The sequence below is a fragment of the Eucyclogobius newberryi genome, unplaced genomic scaffold, assembly GCF_026437365.1.
Source record: "Eucyclogobius newberryi isolate DKJ021-1_F unplaced genomic scaffold, fEucNew1.0.hap1 SCAF_6, whole genome shotgun sequence".
NCBI lineage: Eukaryota > Metazoa > Chordata > Actinopteri > Gobiiformes > Gobiidae > Eucyclogobius > Eucyclogobius newberryi.
The window spans coordinates 23524597-23540972 of record NW_027316278.1 but is presented as its reverse complement, the minus strand read 5'-3'; the positions used below and the strand labels follow the sequence as shown (position 1 = coordinate 23540972).

Genomic DNA, 16376 nt, shown 5'->3' with positions numbered 1-16376 from the left:
TTTTTTTTTAATTTTGTATAATAAACATTTGTGATGACCTGACCCTCTGACCTGGCTCTGGGGACCCCCTTGAATTTCTGTCACCCTCCTCCAAAGGGTCCCAGGTTGGGACAACTGTAAAGTATGACCCACTAACATAAATAATACACTGCAGAAGCATAGTCTATACATACATATACATGTATACACCTCTCTTCAGTTAAAACTGTTTAAGGATTTTCTTATAACGTCTTATATACTGTAATTGTTAGCTTTAGACTTTATGAATTAATGACCATATGGCTAAATGAATACAGTATTGTAAATTGATTGTCATTGTAGATGTATTTTTATACCTTTACAACATAAGTAAAAGCTATTTAATGTAGAGTTAAATATGAATAGTTTGTTTGATATTTTTAAGCTGTTTTGTAAGTGTCTTTCAGTAAAACTGCCAAGGAAGCAATATGTTTTTTTTATAAATCACATTAACCAGATTCAATAGCAATTGTCTTTCAGAGCTCATGACTGTTAATAATGCCTTTTTAAAACCAAAGGAGCTAAAGATTTCAGTAAAGATTTCAACACTATACATGTTTCAGTGTCGATTCTTTGCTCATACTGATCTTATACTACTACTACTGATACTGAAGACAGACCCACGTCTTCTCATAAACACCTTGCTTTACCAAAGCTTTGTCAAGAACAATAGAGTTATAGAAGCTTCCAAATATGTGAGTCAATCAGCTCCCAATTCTTGTAAAAGCCTCGATTGCTGTGTTCATTGATTGGATGCATTGTTATGTTACTGCCACACAAGTGCAGCAGATTTGCTCAAGTACCATAATCATAAAATAAATTGTACATTTTTCTGTCCAGCTCTAGTCTCACATTTTTACTGAACCAGGTTTACTAAAAAGATTTGCAGCATTGCAGAAGATCACATTTTTTACAACTTAGTTTAAATCATCTTTGCTGATATAAGATAAAACATTTTATTGTAACAAGTATATTATTACAGTAATGTTAGAATGAAATGACAGTGAGCGCAGATTTGTTATAAATGAACAACATCTCAAAGTTCAGTGGATTGTTTTCTGGGGTTCATCTCCTGCTCCTTCTTTGAGACTCGAAAGTGCACATATGGATACCATTTTGAATTATGACACACAAGGTTTTGCAGAGTTGCACTTTTGACAATGTGAAAGCCAGTCTCTCCTCCAAATGTACTGGGCTTCCAGTACTCAGGGGAACACAGGGGATTTCCCAGCAAACCTTTCAGAGAGAAAGGAGCGCCCATCTCCACCATGCTCTCTCCGAAGATGGCATTAGGCCGGGTTTTTTCCAGCATCAAACCTGGATAAAACTCCAGCGCATCTATATCACCATAAAGTTCTTCTAAACCTTTGGCCATCTCTGGGTCATCTGATTGGAAAACAACAACAAACATTCAGCGCATTTGTAAATTATTCCTTAGTCCTTTATTTTGTTCAGAATATACTTTTGACTTGATGTATTTCTTACCAGTGAATTCATAAAAGGATGTATATGGCTTGAGGTTAAACTTCTTCCTGTATTCATTGAAAGGTTGAATGCGTGCCTCTCTTGACTCCTTGATGGTCATTTCTGCTACTTTGAGCACGACCTCATGAGAGTTGTGGCCTCCGCCGATCTGAAATGCAGGCAAAAACAATAAACTTCACAGTAAAGCAGTGTGGTGCAGCTTTATGGGAAACACAGGCTTAAATAAACTTGAAATGTTTCGCAGTAAGACTGACCAACATTTCCTATCTAGAACACCATTTGTGAGGACATTCAAAATAAGCTCCACTTCCTTCACAGCATTTCCTGCCTGATAACAGTTTATTGCTTTTTGTATAGGTTCAATATGTTTTATGTTAGTGCTCATATACTGGCTAGATTCACATCTATGCTTGACCATGAGTCTCACCCCCTGCAGGACACTGTCCGCTCTGGAGAGCAGCTTCAGTGAGAGACTGATCCACTCTCGCTGTGTGAAGGAAAGGTTTCGCAGGTCTTTCCTTCCTGCTGCTGTCAGACTTTATAACAAACACTGTTAGTCCTGAACACTCGCAATACTGACCTAACCATGTGCAATTCTGTCATATGTGCAATTACTGTCGTGATTCATGTGCAATTACTGTGAAATTCATGTGCAATCTATGTGCCGTCGTGACACATATTCATGTGCTATTACTGTCGTGATCCCATGCAATGGTATTTATGTATTTATTTATTTATTTATTTTTTGTTGGGAAATGGGAGGTTTTGTCTATGGGAGTTTTTGTTTATAGGAGATCTTCTACTGAGAGTGTTTTTCAAACTTCCTATAAGTGATCTGTTCTTTTCTTCTGTATCTACCTCTGTATCTACCTGCATTGCATCAATGAAATTTCCCCATGTGGGACAATAAAGGATTATCTTATCTTATCTTATCTTATCTTATCTTATCTTATCTTATCTTATACTGTACTGGTGTTATTGTAAACATATTTTACTTGATGGAAAAATATATGTGAAAAAGCTCAAACATGCTACTTCTGTGTGTTACCTGTCCAGCAGCTTGTCGAGAAAATGAGTCCACCAGTTTCTCCACCCCGTGGTGCGTGAGGAGGGAGGTGTTGTAAATGAACTGAGAATAAGTGACTTCTTCACCATCGATGATGAAGCTGTCGGGCATCAGGGGGTGCCAGTGGTAGAGCTGACCGAACTCAAGGGCAATGCGGTTACTGTACTGAAAACGCTCGTTGAACAACAACGTCGGGTCAAATTTGAGTTTCAGAAAGTAACCGCTCAGGTGCTGCACATAATCTTCTATTATGATCTTGATTATCTCACTTGCAAAATAACACATATGATACATATGAGCTGAAGTGTACAGGTGCAGAATGTTAAAAGTCTGTACCGATGATGATGAGTCTGGTGGTCTGGAAGAGCTGCTCGTCGTCCCAGGTGGGGTGCTCTGCTCTCAGGATGTCACACACGCGATTGTGCTTCATGTACACAGGGGCCTCAGACACAGTGGGTGGGAAAACCTCACCGTGGACTAACTGTGAACATACAATGCAAAGTGAAAATGCAAAGTTACAACAACTAAATATTAGTACTGTTCCCTTTCTTGTATTACACATGGACATACTAGATTAAAAAAGTGATACCTGATATTTGAGTTTTCCATCTTTGTGAAGTCTTAGTTGATGTTGACGTTCAAGAGTGTCTCCATAAATATTACTTGCATCCACCTGGAAATCAATGAATGACACTGTCAATTATTACCGTTTTGAATAAAACATTGACATATGATTGACTTACACCATGACCGAACGCCTTTGTGAAACCTGCTTTGACTTCATGGTTGCTTTTAAAGAACTGGTGAGTGAAGTGCTGAGCCATGAAGGCGAACATCAAATTGGTTCCCTGAGGATCCGGCCTAAATTTCTTCCTCTTAAAGAAACGCTCTGCCAGCACTTTAGGATCAGGAAGAGTCTGTTTGCCTACAAAAACATAACGGTCATGTACTGTAGTGTTGTAGCTGAAGTATTAATACAATATCACCCACCCTTGGTTCCCATCAGCAGTGGGCAGTCTTCAGGCACAGGAGGTAGAAGAAGAGTATAGTACGATGTGTTGTAGTAGGACTCCCAGCTCAGGTATCCATATTTAGTATTGTGCGTTGGAGGACTGGGAATAAGGCTGCTCCTGCCTGAAAATAGACAAATGCCAATAAGTATATGATAGTACGAGCGATATGATTGATATGTTGTTTAAATACTTACTAGTGAGTACTAATCTCATGACTGTGTCTCTGAGAAAAGAGTTATTCAGCAGGTCCCAAAACCACTGAAAGTGAGTGAGGAGGTACTGAGCAAAAGAAGGATTTGGTTTTAACAGGAGACGAATCCTTGTCCTGAACTCAGCTGAAAGACAAAACAAAACAAATGTTTTTCCAAGAGTTATGTTTTTGTTTGATTTGTGAAAAAGCTAAAAGCCAGCAATAAGCCATAAACTAGTATCTTCTAAACTTACGAACAGTACAGTTGTCCCCATAGAAACCGGTTCGGGTGCAGTCGCATTGATAATGGTCATTTCCAAATCTCACACACACTCCTGAGTTTTGACATGGATAGTAACAACAGGGGTTCACTGCAAAGCCAAACAAAATAATGGCATAATACATTATTACTTACAAAGGATGTGTCAAAAAATGTATTGATTAAATATTATTTGTATTATTTTGTTATCATATCCATGTAAATGCAGTATGGTTGATGTATCGACTCCAGGAAGAATATCTGTGCACTAATAGAGAGTGAAATAAGTACAAATACAAATAAAGGTCACAGTATAATCGTAAGAGTTTTTTAAAACATTTTCTGAAGGGTGTGTCTCCAGACGCAGCTACCACTGCTCCTGAGGAGATGCCCCAGCGGCATTGAAGGACAAATTTCCCTACGGAGACAATAAAGGCTAATCTGATCTATAATATAATCTACCGCTGGTTTATGCTGGTGGTAACAATGAAATTTTTCTCTGGGAACGAAAGTGATTTATTATCACAATTATTGTAACTCTTACATTTCAGAGTCCAAAATCAAAACAGCACTTGCCTCAAAGGGTGATAGTGAAAAAAATATTAAACATGTTATGAAAATTAGCAACTGTCCCAACATTCCATGTCCTTAGACATTCCTTGCCAAAAAAAAACTACAAAACCCTTTGGGGAAAAGTTTTATCCTCAGGGAGAACAAGCGACAAGCTGACGTGCTTCAGTTTGCAGAAAGACTGTGGAGCCAGAACCACAAAGTGGAGGAGACAGTTCATCCAGGCAATTGTGACATCATTACATGGCACACACCGGTCTTTACAATTCACCATATTAATCCTATTTTATTTAAGTAAGTATTTTTACTCAAACTCATCTTTGCGCCCCAGTACTAATATGATTTCCTCCTGTTTTTTGAACGCTTACAGAAAATACCAAATACAAGCTGATGCCTGATCATATTAATAATACAATATGAGAAATATACTTCAGGGAATATGCCATTAAAACCTGATTATTATAGGCTCGACTCATATATCCCTTAAATCACTGGTTCTTATAGTACGATGTTGTAATCTCTACAGTATTGTTTAAATTGTTTCTGTCTGATCCAAACTTTAAACTTTCACTTTCACACAGATATATTATGCAGAAATGATCCCTTACCAGGATCAGCTGCAGTGGTTGAATGCTTCAGCAAAAGGCCCAGAAACACCATCCAAGGCAGGTAGAACACCACTAAATAAAAGGTTAATAGGGTACAATCAACATTTAAAAAAGTACAATTAAATAATATGTTGGTAATGTGTAGTTTATCACTCAAGCAAGCCTACCCCCTGTGACTCCCATGGCTCTGCTGTGTGCAGCCTGCAGTGCTGACAAATGTGGCTTCACAGTTTTTTCTTATTGTCTGTGTAATATAGAAGCTGTTGTAATCACTGACGCCTCAAGTGTTGAGAAAAGGGTGTTGTCAGCATGGTTCAGCCCTTGTCAGTTATTTATTGTAAGTGAAATTCCCACGATAAGTTTAGCCCCATGTGTGGGCTAAACTTATCACATGTGTAGACCTGATATAACCCTGCTACAACGGTTCAACAAGTTTTGAACACACGTTAAACACCCTTTAATACATAATACAATACAAAAAACCTTGACACATACTACCAATGGGGCAGAGCAGAATAGTGTACTGCCCCCTGCTGGAAAGCGTATGTTCAGACTCAGACTTACATTGCATTCAGCGGCTTTCTTTTGACAAGCAGCCTATATGATAGCTATTCATGTAACCCTGTTCTTAACCTTTTGTAGAACAGATGTTGTGCGTTGTTCTTCGTGGTTTACATTTCCCAACAGGAAATAATAGTACATAGGCACATCATTTATCTCCATCAGTCCACAGCCCAGCTTCACTACATCAACAAAACCTCTTGAACAGATCAAACTTATTTGAGTTACAGTTTTTCTCATATGTTGGCTATGATTGATATGAGAAAGAATGAGAACCATCGGGAACTCATTATCAAATCATCCTTTCCCGCCTCACAAGTGCCTGAAAGCCCTCGTATCTGTAAGAGAGTGGCTGTGGGTTGCCATGGTGAACGAGGCTTGGGCCCAATGGTTCCTACACAATCCCTGGTAATTGATTTCAGATGCGTTTGTGAGTGAACCTGCGCTGAGAGTAACCTGGAAGCATTTATTTTATAGAAGAGATGTTTAGTTAAGCCTTGCTCCGGTCTAAACGGGCCTCGTTCGGGCTCTGGTGATGAATACGACTGGTGAAAGTAGTGAAGGCTTGTTCCTGGCTGCTTCCTCCAACTTGATCGGGTTACACATTATTTCACTTCCTGTTCAGTTGTATGAGTAGGAGATCAGCAATGAAGTCTGGACTGGACATGAGGTTTAGTCTTAATGAAAAAGCAGTAGCCTAAAATATGTTTGTGCAGAGAAATAGGAATCTAATCGCAGGAGTTACTCATAATGCAATAAATATGCGACTGCCTATAGCTTCACAGTGGAATCCCAGGCCAATGAATGAACAGAAGCACAAAGTATGAGGCATGTCAACAATTCTGATATCAGTGTTTTCTCAATCCCTTCTACCAATAGACTCTTTGCATATTCACAGTAGAGACTATATTAATGGTGAAATACAATAGAACTGACACAAGGTATTGAAATTTGTGTCTAAAGCACATGAATAAAAACCTATAAACCTCTCTCGCCCTGAAGAGTAGAGTTTATTTCCACAGTTTTCAGAAACACAGTTGTCAGAAGAGGGAGGGAATAATATTTTAGACCATTTGTCAGATGTCACAAAGCTGGTACGGTTCACATTAGAAAAGCAAGAGTTTTTTTGCCCTCCCCCTACTCTACGCTACACAATTACAATTACTATTTGGGCTTTTTTTTTTCTTTCTCCAAGCAGAAATGTTTTAGTCAGCACAGCCGCAACCATTTCTTCTGCAGATTGATCATGCAGTGCTGGACGTCACAGCTAAGTGTTTTCAAACCGTTTGGGCACACACAGCCCTATATAAGTAGCTGCTCTTATCAAAACAAACAGAGGGGGAGTCCTGCTTGCGCTCGAAGTTATAGATCCTTCCCAGTTCCCTGTGTTTCCTGTTCAGCCTTCTGCACTTCCCCAGTTCATCAGAGCAGAGGGGTGGCCCACACAACCACTTCTGCTTTCCTCGCGCTGCTGTAGTCAAAAGAGCAGCAGGATATTGCATTCGGCATCTAACTAAACACACCATGCTTCCAGCTCCAGTCACCTCTGCTCTGAAGTGATCTGATGTGACAGTTAAACCCTTGAACTGAGAGCAGGCCTGTGGAGGGGGAGGCGTGTGTGGAGGCTGGGTGGGCTGCGCGGGTGTGTGGGCACTGCTGACCTCCCTGATTAGGAGCCGTGTTCACCTCTGATTGGTTTGGGTCACAGCAGGTGAGCGCTCGGAAGGAAGTGTTTCCCTCTGGAGCTGGTACCTGATTGTGTGAGCAGCCGATCACCCTGAACCGGGTCTTTAAACACAACACTGCACGAGCCACTAGCCGCAGGGACTCAAGGCTTGAACTTAAAAAAGAAAGCCATATGGAAAAGCTGCTACTCCAATATATATATTTACCGTATACATTTTCTTTTAATGATTCTCCAAATGTTGGCCAACTTTGGTGTTGTAAAATGTGGGTGGATCAACATAGAATTTATGAATCACACAAAACTTGCATACTAATAATCTATTATTATCATGCAATATTATGCTACATGAATGATTTATTGTTCCTGTTTCTCCTCATGCATTTGACACATTCCTTCAAAGAGGAATACTTCCTCAGATTCACTGTGTGTTCTCATAGACCTACTTTGGGCAGTGGTGGTCAAAGGTATTCCTTTGTTAATCCCTAAAACATTCAATTATTTCCTCTTTTAGTGGCATTTATCAGCTGTTCCCTGGCTGTAAATGCAGAGCCATATCCTGCAACACATGATGAATATCAAACAGAATACAGTAATCAGCTGAAAGCAATTTGCATGTCTGTGCTCAGGCCAGCGGCTCGTGATTTCTCTCCTGTCATCTATCACGGACTACATGCTTGGGCCAAAATACACAATACCCCAAATTGCTGTCATATGGAGAACAGACCCCGAAAAAGCTTTTCGTTTTTACTTGTCCATTTTTCAAATAAACTTGTATTTGTTGAATAACTTGAATATTTTCTCCACCCAATGCAGGTTTACAGAGGGAAATGGCGCAATGCAACATTTTGACTGTTTATTGAAAGCCTGTCCAGACCACAAAAACAGATATTAGTTAAACTTGCACAGGACACAGCCAGGTGAACTATGGACAGTGGATGGTGAGTATTAAAATCAACTGTTTGCAATTAAAAAAATATAAACCATTATTACTTCTATTTTTGAGGGTACATTTTAATGAACATTGAAATTAAAAAAAAAAAAACAGGAAGAATAGTTATTGCTGCGGTAATAACTAATGGGTATCCTAAATAAATAATTAAATAAATACATGCATTAATAATAGATAGCTAGATAAATAGTAGGAACTGTGGTGGTAGGTCTACAGCTTGTCACTGTGTTTTTCTGTGTTCTTTTTAATTAATAAAAACTCCTGTAATTTAATAAATGCAAGATACGTTCAATGCCTTACTGTAGAACTGGGAAAGCAAAAGGGTCTCCATGGGGGCAAGTAGGAGGTGGACCCCCAGCTGAAATGTTACACAATGCACCTTTAAATACATTTTTGTCAGCCTGAATTAATACAAAATAGGAATATCTCGGTAATTGTCGAGAATATCATGAATGAATTCACTTTGGCTGTCAAACTGACTGTTTTAGTCAATAGCGATATCTCAACATCTTCAGCAGCTCTCACTTTAACCAATGGGCTCTACAGGAACAAGATAAGGAGGCTGTGTTGCATTTAGGCCCCGCTCCACCTTTCTCCAAACATTTTCTTAGGTACAAGCCAAACCGAGCATCAGTCATCGTGAGACATGCCTTTGTGTTGCATTGGTAAGATAGAGAATAAGCTTATTGTGTCGATGCCCCGGCTGCACCAAACTAAAACGCCAAAAGAAATCTGCCATGGCTCTTATTTAAAGATCATATCAAAACTGCAGAAGATGTAATGCCATTTGTCATGATTGAAAATGGCTGGTTTTGCATGACATCACAACATTTACACAGTCGGAGGCAGCCAAAATGTTTTGTATGCAGATTTTTGTTGAAATGTTGTGAGTTATAAGGTCACAAATAGAAATGAGCAGGTTCAACATCTGTGAATTTAACTTTTGGATATATCTAATGGAAATGCAATTTTTTCATTTGGAAAATCTGGCTCTTGTTGCCCCCATCTGGGAATATGAAATCATCACATTTTGATATTCATCTACAATCCTTTTCAGGCTGGTTCTCTCTTCAGCAAATCTTTATAAAGTGTTGAAGAAGCACATATTCTAAACTAACTGAAAACTGCCACCACATTTTGTTAAATTCTCAAATTTTCCGACACATTTTTGGATGTAACTCCACACATATTTCTCATCATCATATTTGAAAACATGTTTGTACAATAAAAAATAACAATATTTACATAAGCTATTGTTATTTATTCAGGCCACACCTTCTAAAAGCTGCATGTTTAGTTTTGTGCGTAAATTTGCCCTCATTTGAACCTGGCTGTATCTTTCACGTCCACAGAGCAGGATGCCCGACGTCATACATTGTCATACATTGTCCACATGCTTCTCGCACCACTGTCCACTGGGGCCCATTGACGAGTGTAATAGCTTCTGCATGTGTTAGTTTTTGTTTACTGCGGCACTGTGCTAGTTCCTCATTGTGTGTGACAGATGTGCTAAAGGAAGGGCAGTAGTCTCCAGCGCCGAGCCAATATCTGAAGCGACAGGTGACCATCCTCTGCATAAACTTTTGTCGGTCCATTATCTACTATTTTTCCCCGTGTCAGCATGTAAAACCAAATATTACAAAATCCAGCTCACCAATGTTCATATCCATCCTCATAAACAAAAATGATAAACATTTCTCTTGCTTTCTGTTCCATTACGTCTTGTTAAGGGAATGTCTCATGAATTGGGTTATCATGTTATTGTTGCAAATGGTAAAGATTATAATGGAAATGCTTTAGTATAGCAACTATGAACCTGATTTTTGTCAATATTCTGTTTTTTAACTCAACAAGTCAGTCAACAATAAGTCACAGTGCTATGCTATGGCTTCATCTCATAGTGCTCAAAGATTCCTGGGTGACCAATGGTTCAAAAGACTTTCAGTTTAAAATTGTCTAAAGTGTCCATAACACACAAAAAAAATCATTGTGGGGCACTAGAGCCTAATAGAGGTGAAATAACACTCTTTAAGTGGCCTGTTTGCTGCTCACTCACTTTGGGATGACCCAGTCCCCCCTGATTACAGCTAATGCACAGAAGAGCATCGTGAACAATGTGCAGGTATGAGCTCGAGCCTTTTAAAGCACTCAATGCTTATTGATCACATAGCAACCTTCAGTTTACTTTGAAGTGGCATGCTATTAGTTGGACAGAGGTTGTTTGAACGTCTAAGTTATTTCTTAGTGTAGCTTATCCTCAGTTTTTTTGTAGAATATATAGGCTATAGTTCATGTAATGTATAGGATATAGGCTAATGCAGCGTATATAAACAGTGCTGCCATTATAAGTCCTCGCAGTCGGAGGAGTGGGAGGGTCTCCTTGCGCAATGTTGAGATTCTTTGAGTCAGAAGAAAACCAGGCAGAAGTTCGACTCTTTCAAACATGCAAAAGGGGACATAAAAACTTCACCCTTGTCTTTACTTTTTGTTCTGTTTTGTGGTGCATTTTTTAGATCACCGACTGAGCTAACTTGGACTATGTTTTGTGCACTTTTTGGATATTTTTCTAAAGTGCGCGCTGCCGACTTCCATCACAGACCAGCTCTTCATGTGTCAGTGCTTCCAATATTTATAGTTTAGTTGGTAATTAGCATATCCTAATCCTACATTTATGATGATTTCGTGTAAATGAAGAACAACACAAAGTCTGGATTGGCACCGAACCACATTTTGGCACTTTGTGAATGCAGCTGTAATCACCAGGGGAGCCTCAAGAGCTTAAATGGTCCATCACGAGAAAGAGACAATCAAGCTTCTTTATGTCTCAAGATCAGCTGCAGTTTCTTCACATTGTCTGCTATGAATAGAGCGATCTCCAATTGAGCCTCTTCACTTTGGGGATTTGTCGATTTTCGATTATACACCTATTGAAATTAGGATGCGCTGTTTTTCTTTTAGCTTGGTGGCTGGCTTGGCTGTTTTGATTGACACGTGAAATTGACACTCGGATAGCCTCTTATCAAGCGAAGCATTTCAATCCAACACTAATTGCAGATGTAGTGCCATCCTTTCTTTTCGTGGCATTTGATTGCATGGGAATATAACCACCTATTGCGCGCAAGAGCATCGATCATATAGTTGTTGTTTTTTTTTCTTTTTGCTCTAATTGCATCAAAATGTCTTTTGTTGCCAGTCTTTAAATGCAGCCGAAACAGTCGGGCTCGTCGTTGTTTTGGACCGGATGTAGTGTGGGTTGGGGCAGAGATGCGTAATGTGCAGAGCAAGCTCCATCTTCTCTCCAAATAGGCTGCGTTCGGGACCTGAAAATGGTGAGTCACAAACATCTGGATGAAGAGCTTTTCAATTCCTTTCTTCAAAAATCTAGGTGTTCTTTTTGAAACAACATGTGTTGCCATTGCCGGATCACTCTGGTCCTGACAGGACTCAAACTGGTGCAGAAGTGCAGTAAATGTATTCAGACTTAGGCTATGGTAAAATTATATTTGCAAAGGATTTTTAACTGTGTCCCCGAATTGACAAGAGTAGTCTAGAATATTTAATTCGAGATTCCTGATTCATGTGCGTGTGTTTAGTCAAAAACGGAGGTGAAGAAGGAATGCAGTGAGTCCAGTCCGTCTGAGGCCGCATGTCTCTGCTCCCCTTCCGCCAACAAGAACCAGTGCGCGAGCTGTGGAATGGACATCCAGGACCGCTACCTGCTCCAGGTAGGCTCCACAAGCAGGCCCGATTCTATTCCAAAAAACATATACTTTTCTCCGCATGTTTTGGAAGAATATGTGCTGATAAGACTCTTTTCTGGCAGGTGAACAACCTGAACTGGCACTTAGGCTGCCTGGAGTGCTCCGTGTGCAGAGCGTCTCTGCGTCAGCACAGCAGCTGCTATGTCAAAAACAAAGAAATCTACTGCAAACTGGATTACTTCAGGTATGTGTGATTAGAATTACGATTCTATTTTAGACGCATTTTAGTGCGCTTAAAATGTTGACTAAAGGCATAGAAAATATGACTTAAAGACAGCATAAAAAGCTCCTTTAGCGTACAACATTTACTTCTGTCTTCCATAAAATATACTACTTAATATTCCAGTTAACACTTATTACAAGTATATTATCCTGCGCTATATTTAGCCCTGCAATTAGGCCTTTTTATGAGTATGCATGTTTTTCATGTTTACTAATAATTATCCAGAAGTGTCTAAATGTTTATGAGGAAAAATCCCTTTTTTTTTTCTTTTCTCAAATTTGTAAGACACAAATGGGCACGTTTGTTTTGGATGAGACACATTTTTATAGTGCAAAAAAGGCCTTTGTTTTTATTAGGCTAAATAGAATTACATTTTTTTATGTTGTGCGCTACAGGCCCCAATTCGCTGTTTTCATTTACAATCCAACGTATGCTATGGTTGGATGAGACTCAAAAGTAGTCTACAGGTTAGCCAATTTTTTAAATAAATTTGCAGGTTGTGAAAAGGGTTTATTTACGTTGGGAGGTTCCACTAAAAGCGGAGTTCATGCGCAGGCCCAATGCGGGTAAACCGTGAAGCGGAATTATTAAAAACAATAAGCCAAATTGTCTTATTGTAGTGTATTCTTTCATGTTACAAAAAATAGCACAGGCCTTCTGATTTGAAAAAAAAAAAAAATAGATTGTGAAATTGTTTCATTGCCTTAATAATAATGATAATAATAATAATGATAATACGAATAAGAAAAATAATAATTATTATTATTCGTATTATTATTATTCGTATATTATTCGTATTATTAAGATTATTATTATTCGTATTATTATTATTATTGTTATTATGGAAATGGAGTTATTGCATTCTAAATTGCTCTATTCGATTTACATTTCTTACAACTGACAAATAAATCAACCATATTTGGTTTATTTTCTTACTTAGAATATGCTATCGTGATCATTATTATTAATATTGTTGATGTAAAAGATATTATTATTTATTGATTTAATCCTTATTTTTCTAGTTCTACATTATAAACACATTTGGAAGAATTAGAACAAAATACGTGCACATTGAACCCAGCTGTACTGTGTGTACTATATTTCTACAGTAGGTTTGGGACAAAGTGTGCCCAGTGCGGTCGGCAGGTGTTTGCCAGTGACTGGGTGCGGCGGGCCCGTGGTAGTGTGTACCACCTGGCTTGCTTCGCCTGTTTCTCCTGTAAACGGCAGCTGTCCACTGGAGAAGAGTTTGGGCTGGTGCAAGGCAGGGTGCTCTGCCGTAATCACTATGACACCATGCTGGACAACCTTCGGCGTGCTGCTGAAAATGGTACAGTCCTCACCAAAGGATTTGAATAGTATAATTCATTACTTTCATGTAAAACTGTACAGGACTTTGTGCTCTTTCACAGGCACAGGTCTAACACTGGAGGGAGCCCTGCCCTCGGATCAGGACTGTCAACCTAAACCAGCCAAGAGGGCTCGCACCTCCTTCACGGCAGAGCAGCTACAGGTATAAAATGTTTCCTTTGTTTAGAACCATGAACTCTGTTCCCTGTGTGAAACCATTGATTTTTTTGTCAGGTCATGCAGACACAGTTTTCTCAAGATAATAATCCTGATGCCCAGACGCTGCAGAAACTGGCAGAGCTGACAGGGCTCAGCAGGAGAGTTATACAGGTGAATTTCCATCTGACACAAGTTTGGGATCCATAAGACAAGATAAGATAACCTTTATTTGTCCTAAAAATCTGTGTTCTCCGCTAAAATTAAATACTAACCAATTGACAAAATTGACATAGAAATGTAGCCCACAAATGTATGCAGTTTTCATTTGTCTGGAGAAACTCTAAGTTTGATCTCTGAAATAATGAAATAATTTAATAAATGTTTAATCCCTCTCAATATTGTTTTTAGCTGTATACTGATGTGGTACACCACCTCCCCAGGTTTGGTTCCAGAACTGCCGTGCCCGGCACAAAAAGCAGCCTCAGCAGAGCAGCTTCCCTCAGGGTGCTCCTCTGACGCGCCTGCCTCCATCGCTGCCCGACGACGTGCACTACTCTCCCTTCAGTAGCCCCGACCGGCCGCACCTCTTGGCCCTGCACGGATACTTAGACAGTAAGCACAATTGGATGTGTCATAAAGAATCACAAATACAAAGTGAACATACCTGCATGTATTTAGAAATATGTTATTGTGATTTATCTGTTTCACAAATAATGTTGAACCTATTTTAATGTTGAATGTCTTTTGGATTCAGGTCACTCTTTCTCTGTCCTCGCTGCTCCAGGACACTTGACCCATCCTCCCATCTCTCTACCACAGCTACCCATCAGCCGCTGATGACATTACCTTTGTCTTTTTTACCACTATATTTTTGGACTACCTACTTGTAAGCTGATTGGAATTCTAATCCTTGGGCCACAAATGGTCGGCTTTTGATGACAAAGACTGCTAAGGCCAGAAGTCTCCAAAAACAACAGACGGAACCACTCTAATTTACTTCTTTTGGAGATGGGGCATTTCATCTGGTACAATACTATTCATTTACTTCATGCACAGTGTTCAACACTGAAATGTGTTCTTGGAAAAGAATAAGAGGAAAGCCATATCAGTATTTAGACCTCAGCGTTTTTTGTATTGGTGAGTACACTTTAAGTATTGCTATTTGTTGTTATGTTGTTGTCAAAAGAAAATGTTAATTTATTATCAAACTCACAAAAGCACTTTTAAATGTGACAATATGTGATTGTACCTTGTACTTATGTCTGAAGTTAATAAAATGTTCTCAAGTATAAATCTACCAGGTCTGTGGATGGTCGTTTTAGCCATCTCACTTTTTTAAAGTCCTGAACCACATTTTGAAAGTTAGAGGTAATAGCACTTCTATCTCCAGTAAAAGGACACTATTGCTCACAAGCTCAAAGATTGTGATTGGAAAGGTCAGCTGTCAGATGTCAAGCACCTCTCATCTACAATGCAGGAGACATAATCAGACATTACGCTCAATTTCCACTTAAGAAACATGCTCAATTCCATACGGGGTGTAATAATTGACAAAACAGTTTGTTTCCCTCTTTACCCAAATCACCTACAGTTGTTTCATTGATTGACAGCCCTTACAATGGAGTAATGTGAAAATTAAATAACATGCTTTGACCTAAACAATCTGGTTATTGTTCACGCTGAATCAATATGCTTTCAGAAAGAAAATATATATACTGAGCACCACCACTTACCCACTTTGTTTTGGAATTACTCTGGGAAAAGTGCTGAGAATGGTGACCACAACCAAATGAATGCACTGACATTTGAGAGACTATATATTTTTCTTCCATAAAGTTGAAATGTTGCAGGAAAGCATTTGTAAAAACATTATATAATTGGAATAAGTCATTCTCTTTTTCACATACTCCATAAACTTAATGGAAGTCAAGGGGTTAAAAGTTACTTTCTTACCCATGAGGAAATTGTGAAGGGAAAGATTTGTTAACATTTGCCTTTTCTTAAATAAAACGGCCTACTCAAAAACTTTAGTGAAGGGCCCCGCTTTTGTTATCCAAGTGTGCATTACTGTCATTGCAATTGTTTTTTATTGTTCTCTTTTGAATACATCTCTCCAACTCCACCATAAAAACTCTGCTCTAACTTTTGTCCAATCACATCCAATCAGTTTATTTCAGAAGATCTGCAAAGTGATGCCTCCTCCTTGTGAAATCGAAGAACAAAAGACGTCCTCATGTCTGTACAGATGATTATCAGTCTGACACAGTTTGGGCCACCTGCCAGCACTACACTGTAAAAAAAAATAAAAAGAGCATTTCTCCTTCCCCCTTCTCTGATACAAATGCTTAAGGCAGCATTTAGTCATGACTCCCTCCGTGCACAACCATCCCTGAGTATTTAAGCTGCCCGTTTTCTCATCATGCCATGCGTACGCCTCTGTGATTGGCAGGCTCAAGTGGTTGCAGATGAAAGCGGGC

General features: G+C 39.1%; 2 protein-coding genes across 2 annotated transcripts; one reads left to right on the top strand and one right to left on the bottom strand.

The window, feature by feature from the left end:
- Positions 1-993: 993 nt before the first annotated feature.
- Positions 994-4177, bottom strand: ptgs1 (prostaglandin-endoperoxide synthase 1). Its single transcript, XM_072432821.1, has 9 exons — positions 4027-4177; positions 3777-3917; positions 3560-3703; positions 3313-3494; positions 3159-3242; positions 2906-3050; positions 2552-2838; positions 1504-1651; positions 994-1404 (listed from the first exon to the last, which is right to left on the bottom strand). The coding sequence occupies exons 1-9, from the start codon at positions 4175-4177 to the stop codon at positions 1055-1057; spliced, it is 1632 nt and encodes a 543-aa protein (XP_072288922.1). The 3' UTR covers positions 994-1054.
- Positions 4178-10781: 6604 nt separating this feature from the next.
- lhx6b (LIM homeobox 6b) lies at positions 10782-15192 on the top strand. The gene is made up of 8 exons (XM_072433798.1): positions 10782-11735; positions 12000-12131; positions 12230-12351; positions 13500-13720; positions 13803-13903; positions 13975-14070; positions 14340-14511; positions 14654-15192. The coding sequence occupies exons 1-8, from the start codon at positions 11733-11735 to the stop codon at positions 14734-14736; spliced, it is 930 nt and encodes a 309-aa protein (XP_072289899.1). The 5' UTR covers positions 10782-11732; the 3' UTR covers positions 14737-15192.
- Positions 15193-16376: the final 1184 nt, after the last annotated feature.